Raw genomic sequence first — 23501 nt, 5'->3', positions numbered from 1 at the left:
TTAAGGCCGACTGAACTGTTCTGCACAATGAATGAATCATGTGTCCCACCTGGCCACTACCTTCAACAAAGCCCAATGTGAATCACAGATGACCTGCACATTGACAGGATGGAAACCTTTTCTGTTGACGAAGTTGAATTTGTTCAATGACAGTGCTTTTACTGCGATGTGGGTGCAGTCAATTGCTCCAATGACATTGGGAAATTCAGCTACGGTATGGAAATCCCTTTTCACTCTGGCCTGTTGCACAGCAGTGTACGGAAACTGTATGTATTGTGGGGTCAATGAGATAATGCCATGAAGGACTGCAGGCAATATTCGGCTCATGGTTGGTTGTGAAATGCCAGACTGATCCTCAATCTCCAATTGGAATGTTCCAGTGGCCAGAAATCCCAGGGTGGAGAGGACTTGGGTATTCACTGGTATGGCATTGGTGCATTTCGTCTTCCTTTCTAATACTGGAGAGAGTTGGTTGCAGAGATACAATAAAATATGCCTTGGAAAAGTAAATCTAATAATAAGCCAAGCATCGCTCTCAGCAAAAAAAATCAGCATGTTCATTGAAAACACGCTCCCTGCGTAATGCAGCTTGTGCCAGATCCTCCAGCAATGCAAGATTTGCCATTTTGGACAAGTCACAATGCCTCAATGTTGCCTTTTTTATATATTATATAACTAAATTGCCTCCAACCTTACATTCCACTCTCTTTCTAATTGACTTTATTATTCAATTAGGCTTAAATGGTTTCATGTTTCTGAATTCAATAGCACCCTGAGAACTATTAGTAGCTTAAGTGTCTAAAAAAGAAATACATTAATAAACGATTCATGTATTATATTTTTTCTTCATAGTTTATGATTTGGTCCAGTATGCCAATCCTTTCTCCATTTGGTGGATGGAATTTCATTAGCAGTTGGACTTTTCTAACCACAAGGTGCGTACGCATGGTCAGAGTGTGCGTAAACTTAAGCACACTTCTCAAGTATAAGTACAACTTGGTCAATCCCACACTTTGATTACAAAATGATCGCACGCATGGTTTACCAACTTTCTGTTCGTACGCAACATTGATAAATGAGGGCCCAGGTACCTTCTCCTGGATATATAAATATAGTTCACATAAGAGTCAAACACTTCACATGGTGGTCAAACATGTCATAACATAAATTTAATTCGCATGATGGTCAAACATTTTGTAATATAAATACAAATACTCCAATATCACAAACTATAGGTTTTACTCTTGCATCATGCTCCGTTCACTATTGGACATAGGCCTACTGTACTGTAGGCTAATATGTTATTGGATTGACGATGTGTTAAATATCACATTTTAGTCATTTAGCAGAGGTTCTTATCCAGAGCTACTTACATTAGTGCGTTCACACATTCTTCACACTGGTCCCCTGTGGGAATCAAACCCACAACCCTGGCATTGCAAGTGCCAGGCTCTACCAACTGAACCACACGGGATACATTCACAAGCTGGCGTGGGCCGATGCCCTGGCGTTGTCGGATTAAACAAACATCATTTAAACAAATCTCCATACGTTTCCCTTTCACATAATCAACATGGAATGAATAATATACGTTTTTAATGAATTCATGAATAATGAATTGCTAAAGGTATGCTTATGCTCAACTCCTGATGTTGTGGTCATATAAACTGTGGTGAGACAGTTGCAATCTTCATTTGAGACCGTTTGCTACAGCAGGAAAAGAATCCTGCAGCAACAGGAAATGTGAATTGGGAAAGGTGAATTGAAAATGTTTGTAGGGGGTTGATGAAATTTCAAATTCCAGACTTTAGAAGCCTTTTTAAAACTCACTACAAGTTTGCATTTCCTGCTGTGCAGTAAAATTCTCAGCAACAAAAGTGATCAAATTAAGATCCTACACCTGTACATCTTTTCAGTTTATTTCAAGTGTGACATCTTCAAATAACATAATAGTATAATCACAGTGATCCCAGTATATACAGCGGCAACTGTTAGAATGACCTAATAAACAATACTTACACTCTTACAACAGTTAATATCAATACATACTGAAAAATAATATCTCCAATGGTCTTTTTTCCACTTTGGTTGTGAGTCTTTTTTTTCAACAGTCAGTGTTCAAAGTCTTTCAGATATAGTTTTTTGTGCACTAGTGTTCTGAGTGTAACCAGTAGCACTACTTAGAGTTGTAGCAGTCTGTCTGGGCATTTGTCTTACCAGTAACCGGTTGACTTTACTCTGTAGTTGGGTTGCAATCCTGGTGTCTGTAATATACTGTATCTCCAGTGTCATGTTGAATTTGTGATAATCGGTCCCACAGATACCAAGTTCATGGCAAAATATGTACCATGAAAATTCCATTCAGTGTAATTGAGTTCAAACCGAAGCAGAGTTTCACAAAACACTCTACGAATATCATTATTTACAAACACCAATAATAACAAGACTGCCGCTGTCTTAATGCAAAGTTTTTACCTCAGAGTCACTGAGGAGCCACTCCCAACATAAAACCCTGGGTAGAGGGGCTCAGTGAATTTGGTGTGGAATGTGTGCAGGTGTGTCCGTATGTTAGAGGAGACTCTGCAGAAGGACAGAATGCCGGCCTGCCAGTCCAGATACACTCCTACTCTGTAGTAAGGGGAGGATTGGACGGGAAACTCAGTGCAGTTATTATTGTGCCAGGTGGTGTTACTGTGATTAGAGGACTCCAAACTCCAAGACTTACGATTGTATCCAAGCACACAGTCTTTACGCCCTCCTGTCCTGCTGATTCCTTTATATGCCATTCCTATAACAGCCCATTCCCCATTCCAATCTGCCTCCCAGTAACAGGGCCCAGGCCCAGATAGACCCTCTCTACACAGCACCTGTTCACAGTTCCCAAATCTCTCTGGGTGATCAGGATACCGCTGCTTCTCATCCACCCATGTCACCTTTCTGTTCCCCTCAGACAGAGAGAGGCGTCTGTGTGCTGTGTTTGGGTCCAGTGTGAGATCACGTGCATCTGAATGGGGAGACGAAGACATAACTGATCACATTTCATCAAATTATCCAACAATTGGGGGGGGGGGGGGCATATCCAAATGAACCCACTGTCTGGTCCATTAACTGGATCATGACTGAAACTAGAAAGGAGTCCAAGTGGAACATTCCAACAGTCTCTTGAATAAATCAATTGAACTTTTCCCCAACTATCCACAATGTTTTGGTCAACCTAAAATATGAATTTCATAAAATAAAAAAAGTTGGGTAAATCAAAAAAGCTGGAACTAGTTACATAATCTTTTTGACTTGGGCCACCTCAGTTTTTTTTTTTTACAGTGTATGATTGCCATTATCTATCATGCAGAGGGTAAACGCAGAGGTTTAGCAGAGGTTAAACGCACATAAACACCGTTAAACCACCTTTTTTTTTCGGCGAGCGTATCTTTTGCGCAAAAATACATTGAAAGTATAGGGAGCATTACTTTACTCACCCGAACGGCGATCATCGTTTACCCACTTATTGTTTTGCCACTACATCCCTGATCCTACCTCCATTATCAAAGTTTGAATTTGTGGAACATTTTCACGCTGGGAGAAATTTTACAGCATGATGTCACAATCAGAACGATTGGGAACTATTCCACGCTGGGAAGATTTTTTTTACATGGGACAGGGTGTCATGTAAAAATCTTCCGAGCATGAAGTAGTTCCCAATCGTTCTGATTGTGACGTCAGGCTGTAAAATTTCTCCCAGTTCAATAATTGCACGGGCATCTCTTTATATGGATGGCTGAGCTCGTGAGAATATTTCTCTCACACCCTCCCTCGATCTCGAAAAACAGTTTTGTGGGCACGAGCATTTGCTTCACACATCTGCCAATCAAAGGTGGCCAGGATTATTGACTCTGACAAAACAGAAGCTTGTTGAGGGATGAAGTCAGCATATAAATACCTGGCCTCACGCGTCAAAGGGCTGAGGGTTGATGTGAGGAGAGATTACTATTATTATTATTTTATTTTTGTATAAAAATATATACAGTGGGCTCCAAAATTACTGGCACCCCTGAATGGCAATGCACAAACAATGCTTAAACAAATATAACAAAATAATTATAGAGAAACTCTAAATACCAGCATGTGAGAAATACTGTACTTTATTAATGTTTCAATGGAACCAACCAAAATTATTTATTGATTTAATTAAAAATCAATGTCCTCCAAATCAAGGTTTCTCAATTAATGGCACCCTTAAAGATTATTGTAAATAACATCTACCAAAATTAAACCACAAATTAAATTCCCCTTTTTGTTTATCTAAGTATTAAGGAACTATATTGAGCCATTACATCACTTCCTGTTTCACTAGGGTATAAAAATGAGGTAACACACATGCAATATCCCTTTGTCATCCAACACCATGAAGAAAACAAAAGAACTGGCAGTTCAAAAGAGACAGATGGTCATCGACCTTCATAAATCTGGTAATGGCTACAAGAAGATCCACAAACAATTGAATATACCACTGAGCACTGTCAGGGCAATTATTAGAAAATTCAAAAGATATGGTACAGTTGAAAACCTCACGGGTAGAGGATGCAAATGCATTTTGCCCCGCAGGATAGGGAGGAGGGTGGTGAGAGAAGCAACAAAATCCCCAATAATCACTGTGAAAGAATTGCAGGCCTTGGTGGCGTCTTGGGGTCACCAGGTTTCAAAAAGCACCATCAAAAAGCACCGTCGAAATAGAGATGCATACAAGGAGAGGCACCTCATACCCACGGTGAAATATAGAGTGGGGTCAGTGATGTTTTGGGGCTGTTTTAATTCCAGAGGTCCAGGGGCACTGGTTAAGATTGATGGCATAATGAATTCCACCAAGTATCAGGCAATTTTGGCTGACAATCTGGTTGCCTCTGCCAGAAGGCTGGGACTTGGCCGTAGGTGGACTTTCCAACAATTTTTCAACGGTTCTGCCTGCGGCTATGGAATCCTGACCTGTTCACCGAATGTGCTACCTTGTCCCAGACCTGCTGTTTACGACTCTCTCTCTACCGCACCTGCTGTCTCTAACTCTGAATGCTCGGCTATGAAAAGCCAACTAACATTTACTCCTGAGGTGCTGACCTGTTGCACCCTCTACAACCACTGTGATGTATTATTATTTGACCCTTGCTGGCCATCTATGAACATCTTGGCCATGTACTGTTATAATCTCAACCCGGCACAGCCAGAAGAGGACTGGCCACCCCTCAGAGCCTGGTTCTCCTCTAGGTTTCTTCCTAGGTTCCTGCCTTTCTAGGGAGTTTTTCCTAGCCACCGTGCTTCTACATCTGCATCGCTTGCTGTTTGGGGTTTTAAGCTGGGTTTCTGTACAGCACTTTGTGACATTGGCTGATGTAAAAAGGGCTTTATAAATACATTTCATTGATACAGCGAGATATTTAGCCTATATTCTGGAATAATTTTCAGCACTGGACAACTCCTGGGATGACAGTTAAGTTTCAATTTGTAGCGAGTGCACTGCATGGTGTTTTGGGAAACGGGTGTGACATCTTCGGACGTTATTGTTTTTACAATGCATCGTTTAAACACTCCTAAGACTAATTTCAATCTTTATCGGGAAACCGGCCCTGATCATTTGAACATGTCTTTTCATGGCTTTGAGGGGGAAAAAAAGATTCCATAATTTAGATATCAGCTCAGGGAACAAGTGTACAAAAGGAAATTATACATTTCTGTTATGGACATGAATGTGATAAAAGTTTATTCATCCCAGCAATCAACACTCACATTTAATTTGACCTGGTTGGGTTCTGAAATCTCCAGATCCCATGCTGTAGCAAAAACAAAACAAATGAATAACATGCACGCACACACACACACACACACACAAATACACACAAATGAATGCAAGCATGTGCATTATGGACACTGCAACAGAGACAAAGAAAGAGCTTTAAACACAACTTCACTAACGTATCTGTTCTCACAACTTTACTGGTCTGTTCTCACACTGGTTACTGGATGTTTGGCTAACAATAAATGAGAAAATGGTACAACATACTTGAGTTTCTCCAGTTTACAGCAGGGATCCTCTAATATAGCAGAGAGCAGATTCACTCCTGAGTGATTGTAGCTCAAGTCCAGCTCTCTCAGGTGTGAGGGGTTTGACCTCAGAGCTGAGGCCAGAGAAGCACAGCCTTTCTTTGCGACTCCACAGAATGACAACCTGCAGAGTTTATCATGAGTTTACATCCTCTAGTGGAGAAAATGGTAGCTGTGTATGTCTTCCTCAATCACTTAAAATGTGACATTTGTATTTAAAAAATAAATTGGAAAACATATAATTAAATATATTAGAATTTAATAAATGTTGCATCTTAATTTATGACAATCTTTTTTATGCAATTAAGTACAAGGCATTTGGAAAGTATTCAAACCCCTTCCCTTTTTCCACATTTTGTTACATTACAGCCTTATTCTTGTTTCTCATGGTCTGAGTGTTCTTTAGGTGCCTTTTGGCAAACTCCAAGCAGGATATCATGTGCCTTTTACTGAGGAGCGGCAGCGTAGCCTAGTGGTTAGAGCGTTGGACTAGTAACCGAAAGGTTGCGAGATCGAATCCCCGAGCTAACAAGGTACAAATCTGTCGTTCTGCCCCTGAACAGGCAGTTAACCCACTGTTCCTAGGCCGTCATTGAAAATAAGAATTTGTTCTTAACTGACTTGCCTAGTAAAATAAAGGTAAAAAAAAAAAATAAGATAATTCTAAAATGTATTAAATAAAACAGTTTACCTCATCAATCTACACACAATACCCCATAATGACAAAGTGAAAAGTTTTTTTGTGTGCAAATTTACTACAAATAAAAAACAGATACCATATTTACATAAGTATTCAGACCCTTTGCTATGAGACTTGAAATTGGGCTCAGGTGCATTCTGTTTCCATTGAGCATCCTTGATGTTTCTACAACTTGATTGGAGTCCACATGTGGTAAATTCAATTGATTGGACATGCTTTGGAAAGGCACACACCTGTCTATATAAGCTCCCACAGTTGACAGTGCATGTCAGAGCAAAAACCAAGCCATTAGGTCGAAGGAACTGTTCGTAGAGCTCTGAGACAGGATTGTGTCGAGGCACAGATCTGGGGACCGGAAACAACATTTCTGCAGCATTTAAGGTCCCCAAGAACACCGCGGCCTCCATCATTCTTTAAATGGAAAAAGTTTGGAACCACCAAAACTCTTCCTAGAGCTGGCCGCCCGGCCAAACTCAGCAATCGGGGGAGAAGCCTTGGTCAGGGAGGTGACCAAGAACCCGATGGTTCCTCTGACAAAGCTCTGTGGAGATGGGAGAACCTTCCAGAAGGACAACCATCTCTTCAGATTTCCACCTATCAGGCCTTTATGGTAGTGTGGCCAGACGGAAGCCACTCCTCAGTAAAAGGCACATGATATCCTGCTTGGAGTTTGCCAAAAGGCACCTAAAGAACACTCAGACCATGAGAAACAAGAATATCTGGACTGATGATACCAAGATTGAACTCTTTGGCCTGAATGCTAAGCGTCACGTCTGGAAGAAACCTGGCACCATCCCTACTGTGAAACATGGTGGTGGCAGCATCATGCTGTGGGGATGTTTTTCAGCGGCAGGGACTAGAAGGCAAGTCAGGATCGAGGGAAAGATGAATGAAGGGAAAGATGAACGGAGCAAAGTACAGAAAGATCCTTGATGAAAACCTGCTCCAGAGCACTCAGGACCTCAGACTCGGGTGAAGGTTCACCTTCCAACAGGACAACGACCCTAAGCACACAACCAAGACAAAGGGAGTGACTTTGGGACAAGTTTCTGAATGTCCTTGAGTGGCCCAGCCAGATCCCAGACTTGAACACGACCAAACATCTCTGGAGAGACCTGAAAATAGCTGTGCAGCGACGCCCCCCCCCATCCAACCTGACATAACATGAGAGGATCTACAGAGAAAAACGGGAGAAACTCCCCAAATACAGGTGTGTCAAGATTGTAGCGTCATACCCAAGAAGACTCGAGGCTGTAATCGCTGCCAAAGGTGCTTCAACAAAGTACTGAGTAAAGGGTCTGAATACTTATATTAGGGAAAAAATACTATTTAATCAATTTTAGAATAAGGCTGAAACGTAACAAAATGTAGAAAAAGTTTAAATTCAGCTGACATATTAGTCCGATATTGTCCTCTATACTTAACATAAGAACTAGTTAACTAATGCAGGAATACTGACCTCAGTGTCTCAAGCTTACAGTGTGGATTCTCCAGTCCAGCTGAGAGCAGTTCCGCTCCTGAATTCCGCAGGTCATTGTCACTCAGGTCCAGCTCTCTCAGGTTTGAAGAGTTCGACTTTAGAACTGAGGCCAGAGAAGCACAGCATTTCGCTGTGAATCCACAAAATGACAACCTGCAGAGTGTATCATGAGTCTAAATCGTTTAGTAGTGAAAGTGGGAAATGGAAGCTTTGTATGTCTTCCTCAATCTCTTAAAATATGATAATTATTGATCACATTATTTCATATAATAAGTACTGCATCTTGAAAGTAATTTTTTTAAATACAATTGTATACTGTACAATAGATCTGAAATCAAACTTTCTCTTATGTAGTTAAGTAGCCTAACTATGACATTTACATTTGGCTGAGGTCAAACACATTAGTCTGATATTGTTGAAAGGGGAATAAATGTGGATTTGAAGAACTATCCAAATGTGAACTAATACAGGAAAACTAACCTCAGTGTCTCAAGTTTACAGTGCGGATTCTCCAGTCCAACAGCGAGCAGCTTCACTCCTGAATCCGTCAGGCTGTTGTCACTCAGGTCCAGCTCTCTCAGGTGGGAGGAGCTGAGAGCTGAGGCTAAAGCTTCACAGCATCTCTCTGTGAGGTTACATCCATTCAGCCTATGAAAGGTAAAATACTAATTTATCACAGTTATACAAATCTAGTGAAAAAGTAGCTTATATTTTGATCAAATTGGGAAAATAATGAACATTGGAAAGTTTAATTCCAAAACGCTATATATCCATTAGATTTTTAGATTAGATTTTATTGTTTAAAGAAATTGGCAATTTCTCGCATGGAATAGCCTTCATTACTCAGAACATGAATAGACTGACATATTTCAGAAGAAAGTTCTTTGTTTCTGGCCATTTTGAGTCTGTAATCAAACCCACAAATGCTGATACTCCAGATACTCAACTAGTCTAAGGCCAGTATTATTGCTTCTTTAATCAAAACAACAGTTTTCAGCTGTGCTAACATAATTGCAAACGAGTTTTCTAATGATCAATTAGCCTTTTAAAAGGATAAACTTGGATTAGCTAACACAACGTGCCATTGGAGCACAGGAGTGATGGTTGCTGATAATGGGCCTCTACGCCTATGTAGATAATCCATTTTAAATATGCCTTTTCCAGCTACAATAGTCATTTACAACATTAACAATGTCTACACTGTATTTCTGATCAATTTGATGTTATTTTAAATGGACACATTTTATTCTCTTTAAAAAACAAGGACATTTCTAAGTGACCCCAAACTTTTGAACGGTGGTGTGTGTTATAAAAAAAATCAATACAGTAATATAACATCTGTAAAACATTTAAATTTTTGACATTTTAGTCATTTAGCAGATGCTCTTATTCAGAGTGACTTGCAATAAGTGCATTCATCTTAAGACGGCTAGGTGAGACAACCACATGGGATGGAATGTTCGTATCCTGTATGATTGACTATACAGTCAAACATACAGGATACGAACATTCCATTCCATCTAAACAATGGATATATATCAAAAAAACTTTCATGCACATCTAAATCTATGAATGAAAAATTAGAGAACAGTAATATTTTACACACACATGAAGGTGCCCATAAGCAATCATTTCTGATGAAAAAACACACGTGAAATTGGTGGATATCGCGTTTTGGAAATAAACTCTTCACATGTATAATATAATTTAATTATGACTGACAATTTATAACATAGTATGTTTTCAACTCACAGAGATGTTCTGGAGGCTTTGACGACTGGCAACAGTCTCAGAAGCCCCTTTTCTGATCTGGAGTATTTCTTCAGATCAAACACAACCAGCTCCTCTTCTGAAGTCAACAACACGAAGACCAGAGCTGACCACTGTGCAGGTGAGAGTTCTTCACTGGAGACATTTCCTGAGCTCAGGTAGTTTTGGATCTCCTTCACCAGTGAATGGTCATTTAGTTCATTTAGACAGTGGAACAGATTGATGCACTTCTCTGGAGAGTGATTCTTTCTGATCTTCCTCTTTATGTACTTGACTGTTTGCTCGTGGCACTGAGAGCTGCTTCTCGTGCTCCTTGTCGGTGTCAGTAGGCCATGTAAGTGAGACTGATTGGACTCTAGTGAGAGGCCCAGAAGGAAGCGGAGGAACAGGTCCAGGTGTCCATTCTTACCCCGTAAGGCTTTATCCACAGCACTCTTGTGAAAGGTGAAGGCAGGTTTTAATGTAAACTTCCCAAGAATTTTTCTGATGGCAGAAAGGTCTTTGTTCATTAGGTTTACATTGTTGTTGTTGAATGATAAAAAGACATACAACGCAGCCAGAAACTCCTGGATGCTCAGATGCACGAAGCAGTACACCTTCTCCTGGAACGGCCCATAATCCTCTCTGAAGAGCTGTGTGAACACTCCCAAGCGAACCGAAGCTTCTCTGGCATTAATGCCACACTCTTGCAGATCTGACTCATAGAAAATTAGGTTGCCATTTTTTAGCTGTTGAAAAGCCAGTTTTCCCAGTGCCATAATGCTCTCTTTATCCCAGTGTGGATCTCCCTCGTCTTTCTCATTATATTTCTCGTTCATCTGTTTAGCATGAAACACCAGTAAACCAAGGAATAATTGAGTCAGAGTCTTTGGTATTTCTCCATTCGTATCTGTACTCAATATGCGCTCCAGAACTGTAGCGGAGATCCAACAGAAGACTGGTATGTGGCACATGATGTGGAGACTCCTTGATGTCTTAATGTGTGAGATGATTCTGTTTGCCAGATTCTCATCACTGAATCTCTTCCTGAAGTACTCCTCCTTCTGTGTGTCATTGAACCCTCGTACTTCTGTCACTTGGTCAACACACCCAGAAGGAATCTGATTGGATGCTGCAGGTCTGGAGGTTATCCAGAGGCGAGCAGAGGGAAGCAGATTCCCATTGATGAGGGATTTCAGAAGCACATCCACTAAGGTTGGCTCTGTAGCTTTATCCCAGCTATCATTCTTCTTGTAGTTTAGAGGCAATCGACACTCATCTAGACCATCAAGGACAAATAGAACTTTGTACTTGCTCTCATTGTAGTTTGGGTTTCCTGATTCTTGTAATTTTGTGAAAATCTGATAGAGAAATTCCTTCTCAATCACTTTTGCCTCTCTGATGCATTCATGAACAAGATCCACTAAACTCAGCATTTTCTTCCGCACCAAATTTAGCTCTCGAAAAGGCAGTGAAAATATGAACTGGATATCTTGATTTGCTTTTCCTTCCGCCCAGTCCAAAATGAACTTAAGTACAGAGAATGTTTTTCCAATGCCAGCGATTCCCTTCGTCAGCACAGTTCTGGTAGGTTTGTCTTGTCCAGTTACAAATTTAAAGATGTTATTGCATTCGATCACCTTTTCTTCTGTCGCCGCTGGTGTGACGGATGCGATCTCAATCTGTCTTACTTCGTGTTCATTATTGACCTCTTCACTTCCACCCTCTGTGATGTAGAGTTCTGTGTAGATCTTATTGAGAAGTGTTTTATTTCCCTGTTTTGGCACCCCCTCGAAAACATGCTGAATTTTTTCCTTCAGTTTGTATTGGAATTTACGTCGGTACTTCTCAACATCTTCATATGACGGACCTGACAATGGATAAACAATTACAGTTTAAGATTAGGTATAATCAAGGTTTGATTGTATTTAGCGACTCAATTATCAGTCCCTCCGTGATTTTGCGAAGCCAAAGAGGTGTTTTCATTTGAAAAAAGTTATTGTTTAAGTGGCTTAATAATTGAACAGTGCACAAAGGGTACTTGCGACTGTGATTCCTGAAATGCAGCGCTTTTTGGAGTATTTTTCTATTTTATTCTGAAATTATACTTTTGTTGCATTGTTTGCTAGCTGGTTAGCTAGCTCATTGGCCACAATTGGAAAATGTTGCTAACGCTAGCTAGCAAGTTAATATAACTTATTCTCTCGATGTATGTTAGCCAGCTAAGTTAGTTGTATCTGAATATAACTCTCAACTGCTGTCAACATCAGAATAAGATTTGCAAACACTAGTTAGGTCCAGAAGTGGTTTAACAGCTTTGACTGAATGCTGACAGTGCATTCAGAGCCATCCAGTGGCTAGCCAAACTACAGAATTGTGTGTTGTAACGTAACTAAAGTTCGGGAGGAAAGACCACACATGAAACAATTTACATTTCCTCCGCTTTTGACAACCAAACAATTTAGAACTCCTTGTCAGGGCTGGACTACCCCATTTGGGGCCCCCAGGGGGCCCCCCCCTTTTTAGGAAAACAGCTAACTTCCTTCATTTCAACATATTTTGCAAAAATTTGCAGTTTTATAAAGTTATTCTACACATTTTGTAATGAGGCTAAGATCTTATTTGCAGTTTTAAAACTAATTTCCTGCAATTCTACGGTTTTTGCCATAGGTCAGAAAGAAAAATGTGGTGTTTTATAGCTCATCTCATGCTATTGTTCATGTTTTGCCATAGGCCTGAGAGACATTTTTGCATCTGGCACGTCCGCGGCTCATTTTCAAGATTGCACCAGCACGCTCTCCTGAGCGCATTTCTCTACTATTCACGGCCCTTCCCCGAACGCACCAGCACATCTCCCGGGTACACGCAAGCTGCATGCCCTGCTCCTCGGTGGACCCGAGAGGCCGTGCCGCCTACCATCGCATCGGAGTCTCGGCTATTCATCCATCGTCGGTCAAGTAAATCATCTTGATGCAGAATCTAATCTGTTCTAAGAATTTCTCTCCACAATCCCGTATTCTCTTCTTTCATATTAAGAGTAATGTTTGATAAAAGCTCTGCCGTTTTGCACATTTCATTATGCCATTCATTTAAGTATTGTCCAGGGTCACATTTACAACAGCCCACATGAGGGCAGCCATATATTGTATCAGATTGTTGGATTATGCTAATTTCAACCAACCATATATTGTCCACCATACTATTTAGACTCAGACTGGCTTTCTGCCATCATTATGTCCTGCCATTGTTTTTCTCTCTCTTGTTATCTTGATTTACTACAGCTGCCCTTCCTACCCGGCGCTACAACAACATCCACCTCCCGCATGTTGCCCACCAACCTGGGAAACACCATGCTCCCGAGGTCCACCATGATGTCATTCCCTGCCACCTCCACTGCCGTATAGTCATTCCACAACCACCAACTCAGCCCAAACCAGCTCCGGACATGGTTTCTCACTCCACAGATTACAACCTGTCATCCAACACAGACTTCACGTCCCTGCAGCTTCCCCTGACGCCCCAGCAGCTTCCAGCAGTACGACTCTCCCTGAACCGAACCTCCCAGCTTCAGCTGCTTACATCCACAACCTACCCCCCTCAACACCGCCAAGCCACCATAAAACACAGCAACTTCCTCTGCCCCACTGTCCCAACCATCTCCTTTCTCGGCTGCGGTCCACCAGCAAATCAAGCAGTAAAACCTCCACGTCCCAAAGCTTCCCTGATCTTCGGCCATTGTCGAGATTCCTACCGGGATTCCCTTGCATGACACAGTCACCATTCATACCCAAGCCCACGGTTCCGCCACAACCAGATGCTATCGCAGTCCAACAATCTCATACGACCATACTGACGTCCTCCTTTGCTGAAGCCTGTTCATCTGGTTCACATCGGATTAGCCATGACGCGTTTCTCCATTCAAATCGTTTGCTCAAGCTACACGTCTCCAAACTCATTCCTCTGACAGTGCATTGTCATGACAAATTGGACACCAAAAATTGCAAATTGCCTTGCAAGATGTCAGAATTGTCGCAGCAGATAAAATCATTTTTGCCCGCAAATGTATATTAAAAGAAACGCTGCGAAATCCTGGAGGGACTGATTTATTATTAAGGACAGAATACAAACTTGAGATGCGTGGGGCCAAAATAAACTAATCCATGGTTTGGTTTTCTATAAACAGCCAATACAAACTTCAGCTAACTTTAGCCACCGCTAGTTACACACCAATGGAAGTGATTTGGCCATGAAATTATTAACAGGCACTGCCTGTTATCACTCCCATAAATATTTTCGTAGCAGTGGCGAAAGTAAGCTGAAGTTTGTAGTGGCTGTTTTAAAGAAAACTGAACCATAAATAAATCAAAAATCACAGCCCATAGTTCCTCAGCCTGAAAGCAGTCTATCTAATATTAAGTTGTAAAATACAACCCTTTAACGCTACATTCTGCGAATGCAAAAACTTTTTTTCTTTTCTTTTTTTTTTTATAAATTTGAAGACATATAGTTGTATTGAATACCTCTCTCCATAGCGTGAGATGTTATGTTATTTACCATCATCTGTAGAGTTAACAGCATCTTCCTTAACATGGTCTCCAGACTCAGTGTGGTTGGAGAGATCTGCAGAAGCATCCTGAACATCCTGAACTGGTACGGTGCTTGTGTTCAGGTCGGGCCTGGTTGCTGTGGCTGATACTCCTGCTATGGCTTGGTGTTCTGTCCCTGACATTGGAACTAGATAAAACAAAAATGTACAGAAATTGATGTATTGATCAGTCAATGAGGTCTGCATTTGTTTTATTTTGGAGGGACTAAATAATGTATGATTAAAGTGGTCCTCCAAAGAAAGGGGTAGTGGGGGCGCAATTAAAGAAAATATACTCCCTCCTTAAACAACTCTTTCCCTCCTAGTCGGCAAACACGTCTGGTTTCAATCAAATGTGCATTTTAGAATGATTACAGGCTCAAGCATACAGTATGAATCCTGAGCTATTTTTACAGTCGGTCTTTAACTTACCAGCTAGATCATTCCGTTTAATCTTCTGCAGAATATGGTGTGCCATCTCCAGAGCACCAGCTTCCCTATAGGTATGCACCATCTGATCCACTGTGTCCTCTCTTTTAGCATTTTCCAGCCTGCTAACTGGGATGGTAGATGAGCCATCCGAAACAGGCTGTTTCAGGTACCACTGAAATGTCTTCAACTCCTCACTGGTCAGTTGTTGTAGAATAGCTAGCAACCGCTCTGGGACAGGTGTGGGTGGAGCAGATGATGAGGTGTCCATTTTCGATCACTTGACACTATTAAACAACAGATCAAGTTAAATGTGTATATAACGTTCACACAAAACACAAAATACTAGGCCCCTGTCAATTGTGTCAATCTGCTGTTGATATGGCATTATTGGCGGACTGAATCGTTTGGAGGAGCATGTCTTTGGCAATTGGATGAGGGGCACTATTTAAAAATGGGGATGGATAGCCAACTTGAACAAGCAAAATTAAGTATGCAGCAGTGGCGGTTGGTGCCATTTAAGATTGGGGAGGACATTTTTTGTTGTTGTTGTTGATCAAGGCCTTATTTCTATTACAGCATATTGGATGACTATCATTTACTGTATATTCCATTCACCCAGCTCAATGTAACATTAATAGGTTTAGGCTAGCTACTACATGATGCTCATTTTCCCTATACCCATCATGAGGTTGCTACAGGTTGCTACAGGTCGAGAGAAAAATGCCAAACTTCATACCATAACTGCTAACTGCTACACACAGCCTACATCATTGTCACCATATTAACTAGCGTCATAGTCAACATAGCTACTAGAACTAACACGTTAGTAAACCAGCTACAATCATGCAGTACAGTGTACAGCAAGCAGTTTAGCAGTTACACCGGTGGGCCCCGGTGGCAATACATTTTATAAAACCAAAAACTTACCTTGACTTGGAAAAGTTAGTGTTGGATAGCCATAGCCAGATAGCTAACATAGCATCTCCGTTTGAGCAGGGTGTTTGACTATGCTAAACTAGCTAGCTGCATTCCCTAGCTAAGAAAGTGAACGTGAATTTAAAAAATAATAATAGCTAGCTCTCTCTCTCGTTCTCTCTCTTGCTTCTCCTTAATTTTTGAATAAATTAATTTGTTCAAAACTGTTCAACTAGTGTCTTTCTCTCTCTGTCAACTACTCACCATATTTTATGCACTGCAGTGCTATCTAGCTGTAGCTTATGCTTTCAGTACTAGATTCTTTCTATGATCCTTTGATTGGGTGGACAACATGTCAGTTCATGCACAAAGAGCTCTGATAGGTTGGAGAATGTCCTGCAGAAGTTGTCAAACTTACTGTGTAAGTCTATGGAAGGGGGTGAAAACAATGAGCCTCCTAGGTTTTGTATTGAAGTCAATGTACAATGAAGTCAGTGCATTCGAAAAGTATTCAGATCCCTTCACTTTTTCCATATTTTGTTACGTTACAGCCTTATTCTAAAATTGATTACATAAAACAAAATCCTCAATCTACACACAATACCTCATAATGACAAAGCGTAAACAGGTTTTTAGAAATGTAGGCAAATATTATTATTTTGTAATATATATTTACATAAGTATTCAGACCCTTTGCTATGAGACTCAAAATTGAGCTCAGGTGCATCCTGTTTCCAATGATCATCCTTGAGATGTTTCTACAACTTGGAGTCCACCTGTGGTAAATTCAATTGATTGGACATGCTTTGGAAAGGCACACACCTATCTATATAAGCTCCCACAGTTGACAGTGCATGTCAGAGCAAAAACCAAGCCATTAGGTCGAAGGAATTGTCCGTAGAGCTCTGAGACAGGATTGTGACAAGGCACAGATCTGGGGAAGGGTACCAAAATAATGATGTAGCATTGAAGGTCCCCAAGAACACGGTGGCCTCCATCATTCTTAAATGGAAGAAGTTTGGAACCACCAAGCTTTCTAGAGCTGGCCGCCCGGCCAAACTGAGCAATCGGGGGAGAAGGGCCTTGGTCGGGGAGGTGACCAAGAACCCAATGGTCACTCAGACAGAGCTCTAGAGTTCCTCTGTGGAGATGGTTGTCCTTCTGGAAGATTCTCCCATCTCTGCAGCACTCCACCTATCAGGCCTTTATCGTAGAGTGGCCAGACGGAAGCCACTCTTCAGTAAAAGGCACATGACAGTCCGCTTGGAGTTTGCTAACAGACACCTAAAGGACTCTCATACCATGAGAAACAAGATTCTCTGGTCTGATGATACCAAGATTGAACTCATTGGCCTGAATGCCAAGCGTCACGTCTGGAGGAAACCTGGCACCATTCCTACTGTGAAGCTGATTAATTATTATTATTATTATAACAAAGCAAACACTCTGTCCATTTCTAAGAATTTGTAAGATCCTTATTTGCATAAAATAGACAAAGACCAGCCACCAAATTAATCAATAGCGTTTATTCTCGAGAGAGCTCCATTCAAAAAAACATGTACATTAGCTTATATATCACACACAGCGTCATAGCTTTCTAAATGTCCCTCCTCTTCCCCGACAAGGACAAAGCTGACCAAAAGTCCATTCCAACCCACCAACGCACATACCTTACACCCAATATCTGGATTATCTCCTGAAGTCTCACCATAGTTTATTACCACTTAGCTGACAGTTCCAGTCCCCCCCAGATACGGAAAACCTAGAGGGGCTTTTGCTGTCTTCCCTTATCTCCACAGAGTTATAGCTTAGTCGGTTCAAACATAGGTTAATGATCCACTTAGTTTTCTTTAGGCACACACACAGACATTCCTTCTCCCCCCCCCCCGTACATGCTACATAACCTCTAATCCTAATGGTTAGGTTTCTGGGTAGAATCATTTATCTTAAACCTTGATAAAATATCTTAACAGAAGCATGGTGATGGCAGCATCATGCTGTGGGAATGTTTTTCAGCGGCAGGGACTGGGAGACTAGTCAGGATTGAGGGAAAGATGAACGGAGCAAAGTACAGAAAGATCCTTGATGAAAACCTGCTCCAGAGCAAAGTGTCACCTTCCACCTGGACAACGACCCTAAGCACAAAGCCAAGACAACGCAGGAGTGGCTTCGGGACAAGCCTATGAATGTCCTCGAGTTGCCCAGCCAGAGCCCAGATTTCACCCCATCTAACATCTCTGGAGAGACCTGAAAATAGCTGTGCAGCGACGCTCACCATCGAACCTGACAGAGCTTGAGAGGATCTGCAGAGATGCACCAGAGAAACTCCCCACATACAGGTGTGCCAAGCTTGTAGCGTCATACTCAAGAAGACTCAAGGCTGTAATCTCTGCCAAAGATGCTTCAACAAAGTACTGAGTAAAGTGTCTGAAGACTTTTTGTTTTACATTTGCAAAAGTGTTTTTTTATTTAAAATCGGGTATTGTGTGTAGATTGATGAAGATTTATTCATCAATCCTCTGGGAATGCACAGTACCCAGAGGATGACAGAAATTAGCTGTCCTCCGGCTACACCATGGTGCTACCCCAGAGAGTGCTGTTGAGGCTACTGTAAACCTTCATTGCAAAACAGTGTGTTTTAATCAATTATTTGAGGATGTGAATATATACTTAAAGTGTTATAATAACCATGTAAATCTCTCTTGGACAATGGGACTTTGATCAAAATATTTGGCTATATACACTACCGGTCAAAAGTTTTGACGCCTACTCATTCAAGGGTTTTTCTTTATTTTGACTATTTTCTACATTGGAGAATAATAGTGAAGACATCAAAACTATGAAATAACACATATGGAATCATGTAGTAACCAAAAAAGTGTTAGAACATTTGTTTATTTTAGATACTTCAAAGTAGCCACCATTTGCCTTGATGACAGCTTTGCACACTCTTGGCATTCTCTCAACCAGCTTCACCTAGAATGTTTTTCCAACCGTCTTGAAGGAGTTCCCACATATGCTGAGCACTTGTTGGCTTCTTTTCCTTCACTCTGCGGTATCCATGCTGGTTAAGTGTGCCTTGAATTCTAAATAAATCACAGACAGTGTCACCAGCAAAGCACCCCCACACCATAACACCTCCTCCTCCATGCTTTACGGTGGAAAATACACATGCAGAGATCATCCGTTCACCCACACCGCGTCTCACAAAGACATGCAGGTTGGAACCAAAAATCTCCAATTTGGACTCCAGACCAAAGGACAAATTTCCACCGGTCTAATGTCCATTGCTTGTGTTTCTTGGCCCAAGCAAGTCTCTTCTTCTTGTTGGTGTCCTTTAGTGGTGGTTTCTTTGCAGCAATTCAACCAGGAAGGCCTGATTCACACAGTCTCTTCTGAACAGTTGATGTTGAGATGTGTCTGTTACTTGAACTCTGTGAAGCATTTATTTGGGCTGCTATTTCTGAGGCTGGTAACTCTAATGAACTTATCCCTTGCAGCAGAGGTAACTCTGGGTCTTCCTTTCCTGTTGCGGTCCTCATGAGAGCCAGTTTTATCATAGCGCTTGATGGGTTTTGCGACTGCACTTGCAGAAACGTTCAAAGTTCTTGAAATGTTCCTTATTGACTGACCTTCATGTCTTAAAGTAATAATGGACTGTCGTTTCTCTTTGCTTATTTGAGCTGTTCTTGCCATAATATGGACTTGGTCTTTTACCAAAATAGGGCTTCTGTATACCCCCCTACCTTGTCACAACACAAGTGTCATGATGTTGCCTGCTTGGGTACTGCAAACCCCATCCCCCTCTCCCTGCCTCTCCCTTTCCTACCACAACCCATGCGGTGATCACAGAGAGGTCGTAAATTCCTGAGAATCTCCTCATGGCCCAACAGTATTAGACAGAGGGTAAACTTTCAGGACAAAGGAATTCTCTTCCACCTCACAGAACTTGAGGACCCGCCCCTGAGCCAGTTGGGTCAGAGACCATGGGACAGCCCCTCTCTGCTATCCGAATAAAAGCCAACTCTGAGAAATTACCATTAGACCATGTTTATCCTCAATGGGGAGAACAAAGGTTAATGTAACATTGCTGAATCTTTAACCATACCACGTGGTTAAAACTCTTATACTAATAATAACAAGTTTTGATATTGACTACTAGTCTGCAGCTAGGAATTCGGTATCATTGAACGCGAAGAAAGACAACCGCCGAAACAAGCATTCTACAACGAATGTCACTCTGAACAATCCACAATAACTACGACAGAAGGAACTCCAACAAAACGAACTTCTCTCCAACGATCAAGACGACACACAATGAGCGTAAATATATATATATTGATTGCAATTGTTCCCGAATGAGTGAGCGTTCATGTGTAAAGGATTAGCATGTCAATTGTTATAATTATGAACTCTGTAGTGACTTCTTGGTCGAACGCCAATTTTTCCTTTGTCTAACAAGCTGCTATGCCGGTTCAGCCCACTAGGGCATATTTCTCCTATCATTTCATGTAACTATTTTAAGTTTGTGTGTTTGTTTATGCATTTCTGTGAATTAATTAGTTAGTAATAAATAAATGATTTAAGACAATTGATGTATGGATGACTCATAGTGAAGACTGGGTTCGTGCAGATAATCAACAATTTACGACGTTTGGAATGAGACTAACGTGAGGTAAAGTAAATAAATCATTAATTAGAGGACTATTGATCAGATATGAAAATATCTGAAAGGTTATATTGGGAAATTATAACTTTGTAATCTAATAACTTTCCCTGGTGCCCTCGAATTCATAGTTAATTAGTTACGTTATTACTCAAGTGATCGCGTAATCCCTAATTACAGGAATCTTTGATAAAAACTATAAGTCTTCAATTTAACGATAGCAAAGACACGACACAAGTGATTGGCTCAAACGCATTAAGAAGGAAAGAAATTCCACAAATTAACTTAAGAAGGCACACCTGTTAATTTAAATGCATTCCAGGTGACTACCTCATGAAGCTGGTTGAGAGAATGCCAAGAGTGTGCAAAGCTGTCATCAAGGCAAAGGGTGGCTATTGATTTGTTTAACACTTTTTTGGTTACTACACGATTCCATATGTGTTATTTCATAGTTTGTCTTCACTATTATTCTCCAATGTAGAAAATAGTAAAAATAAAGAAAAACCCTTGAATGAGTAGGTGTTCTAAAACTTTTGACCGGTAGTGTATATAGCCGAATATATTGATAAGTCCCCTTGTCCGAGAGAGACTTACATGGTTATTAAAAAACACTTTAAGTATATATTCACGCCGCCAAATAATTGATTAAAACACACTGTTTTGCAATGAAGGTTTACAGTAGCCTCAACTGCGCTCTCTTGGGTAGCACCATGGTATAGCCGGAGGACACTAGTTTCCGTCATCCTCTGGGTAAAGACATTTGGAAAGTATTCAGACTTTTTCCACATTTTGTTACGTTACAGCCTTATTCTAAAATGGACCAAAAAAAAGAAATTTTCATCAATCTACACACAATACCCGATAAATTAAAAACATTTTTGCAGATGTAAAAAAAAAACTACTTAAATATCAACTTTACATAGGTATTCAGACACTTTACTCAGTACTTTGTTGAAGAATCTTTGGCAGAGATTACAGCCACGAGTCTTCTTGGGTATGACGCTACAAGCTTGGCATACCTGTATGTGGGGAGTTTCTCTGATGCAGATCCTCTCAAGTTCTGTCAGGTTCGATAGTGAGCGTCGCTGCACAGCTATTTTCAGGTCTCTCCAGAGATGTTCAATCGAGTTCAAATCCGGGCTCTGTCTGGGCAACTCAAGGACATTCAGAGACTTGTCATAGTTGTTATGTTTTCACTATTATTCTACAATGTAGAAAATAGTAAAAATAAAGAAAAACCATTGAATGAGTGGTGTTCTAAAACTTTTGACAGGTAGTGTAGGTCAGACACTTCAGAACAAACTTCCTATAGATTTTTTGTTTGTGGGGGGACTATCTGTTGTTCCATGTAGTGAATCTGTTACTCAATGTATTTGTATGGGCTATTAGCATTAATGCCCCCCCAAAATTATATATAAACATTGTATACCACCCCCTCCCGGCTTAGACTAAGCTTGGACTGTAATGATTAACAGTTTAAGGAACAAAGAGTAAGATTGGGATCTTTACGTGTTTGTCTTTTTGCAAACTGTGGTAAGAGGCATGTAGGCCTACTATAGTGAACAGACACATTATTCTCTATTCTCTAAAAATCTGTATATTCTGTTGTATCTTAGATATTGTCTAAAGATACTGTATAACCGTATAAAACCAGCTCTCACTTTAAGAAGCAGTACTACTCACCCTGAAATGGAACTCAACTACTGACAAACACTTGAATCATATCATATTTATCGGAAATATACCAGTCTTAGCTTTCAGGAATGGGGTCATATAGGTAATAGCCCAAACCGTTCAAATGCTAGGTCACAGCCAGTAGAAACTGGCTGAGAGGAAATCAAGGGGGTTTGGGGGATTTGTACGCAATGTCGGGGCCATGGGGTGATGAACAAATAACACATATGTAAAGCTCTGACTTTGACTTCTGATTGACTTACATGTAAAGTTAAAAATGTTCCATTCAGTAATGGTTCACTTTCTCGTCAAGTAATATTTAGTAACCTTTCATGAAATCGGGGAAATGTGAGCAGGGTTCCACAATATTAATCAATACTATGTACACATTTATATTTAAGTATTACCTCTGTCTTGCTCTGTTAATAGTAATATTCAAGTTTACTTACTTCATTCTCTCTTCTCTTTAAAGCAGCATATTCTGCCTTGGGTTCTCAAAAATAACCACACGGCCAGGAAACTACTATAATCAGGAAGCAGATCTTACAGTCTTTAAAGTTGCCTTGTCGTGAGTTTTAGGGTGTTCTCACACTTGGTTCTATTCATCCAATTTTTGTGAACTTTATTAAGAGTTTTGCTAATTTTCTTGATTTCTTGTCAGCCCATATGTAGGTTAAAATGGTTATTCCATCAAGGTTCAAATGATTAGACTAGTACACAACACAGAACAACTAGGTTAAGGGTCAGTGGCCCAAGCCTGGGAACAGGAATATTCCAAGTTCAGACGGAAGGAGGGAGTCAGATCGCTATGATCACCAGAAACTTTACTTTTGGTTTCTCATTACAATTGTTGCGCTACTAGTGCTGCCTGTTGATGTTAGGTAGGCAGCTGCAGTAACTGGATGATATTAACATATTCGGTTTTTATTTCATTTTTCATTTTATTTCATCTGGGTGCTTACGTCACCTACTAACACCCTGGTACTACCAGTGTAGCTCCAATTCTCATCAGTCCGAGAACAGAAAGGTATGTGTTGCAGATTACTCCTGTGTACAAGTCCATAACGTGAAATAAATAAAGACTCCCATTGTTAATGCTATAGGTATTGTAATAAGGTGGTGTGAGACTATTGAAACATGTAACTTTCATCGTTGTTATTGATATAGTTTTACAGTGCTAAAAAGTATTGCTATTGCTAGCTAGCACGCC

The 23501-nt window shown here is 40.7% G+C and overlaps 1 protein-coding gene across 4 annotated transcripts; it reads right to left on the bottom strand.

Annotated features, from left to right (window-relative positions):
* Nucleotides 1-1141: 1141 nt before the first annotated feature.
* LOC139551093 (NACHT, LRR and PYD domains-containing protein 3-like) lies at nt 1142-23152 on the bottom strand. Of its 4 annotated transcripts, none has more exons than XM_071362486.1 (9): nt 22741-23139; nt 15037-15320; nt 14574-14753; nt 10023-11889; nt 8751-8918; nt 8250-8423; nt 6050-6214; nt 5776-5819; nt 1142-3004 (listed from the first exon to the last, which is right to left on the bottom strand). In XM_071362486.1, exons 2-9 carry the CDS (start codon nt 15302-15304, stop codon nt 2472-2474), a joined length of 3399 nt encoding a protein of 1132 aa, XP_071218587.1. In that variant the 5' UTR covers nt 15305-15320; nt 22741-23139; the 3' UTR covers nt 1142-2471. The 4 variants fall into 4 exon arrangements, with proteins under 4 accessions (XP_071218587.1, XP_071218588.1, XP_071218590.1 ...); XM_071362487.1 differs by lacking the exon at nt 22741-23139 and adding an exon at nt 21637-22720; XM_071362488.1 differs by having other exon boundaries at nt 2867-3004; nt 5776-5916; nt 22741-23152.
* Nucleotides 23153-23501: the final 349 nt, after the last annotated feature.

This window comes from Salvelinus alpinus, chromosome 23 (assembly GCF_045679555.1).
Source record: "Salvelinus alpinus chromosome 23, SLU_Salpinus.1, whole genome shotgun sequence".
Classification (NCBI taxonomy): domain Eukaryota; kingdom Metazoa; phylum Chordata; class Actinopteri; order Salmoniformes; family Salmonidae; genus Salvelinus; species Salvelinus alpinus.
The sequence above is the reverse complement of the archived record's forward strand: the minus strand, read 5'-3'. Positions and strand labels throughout refer to the sequence as shown.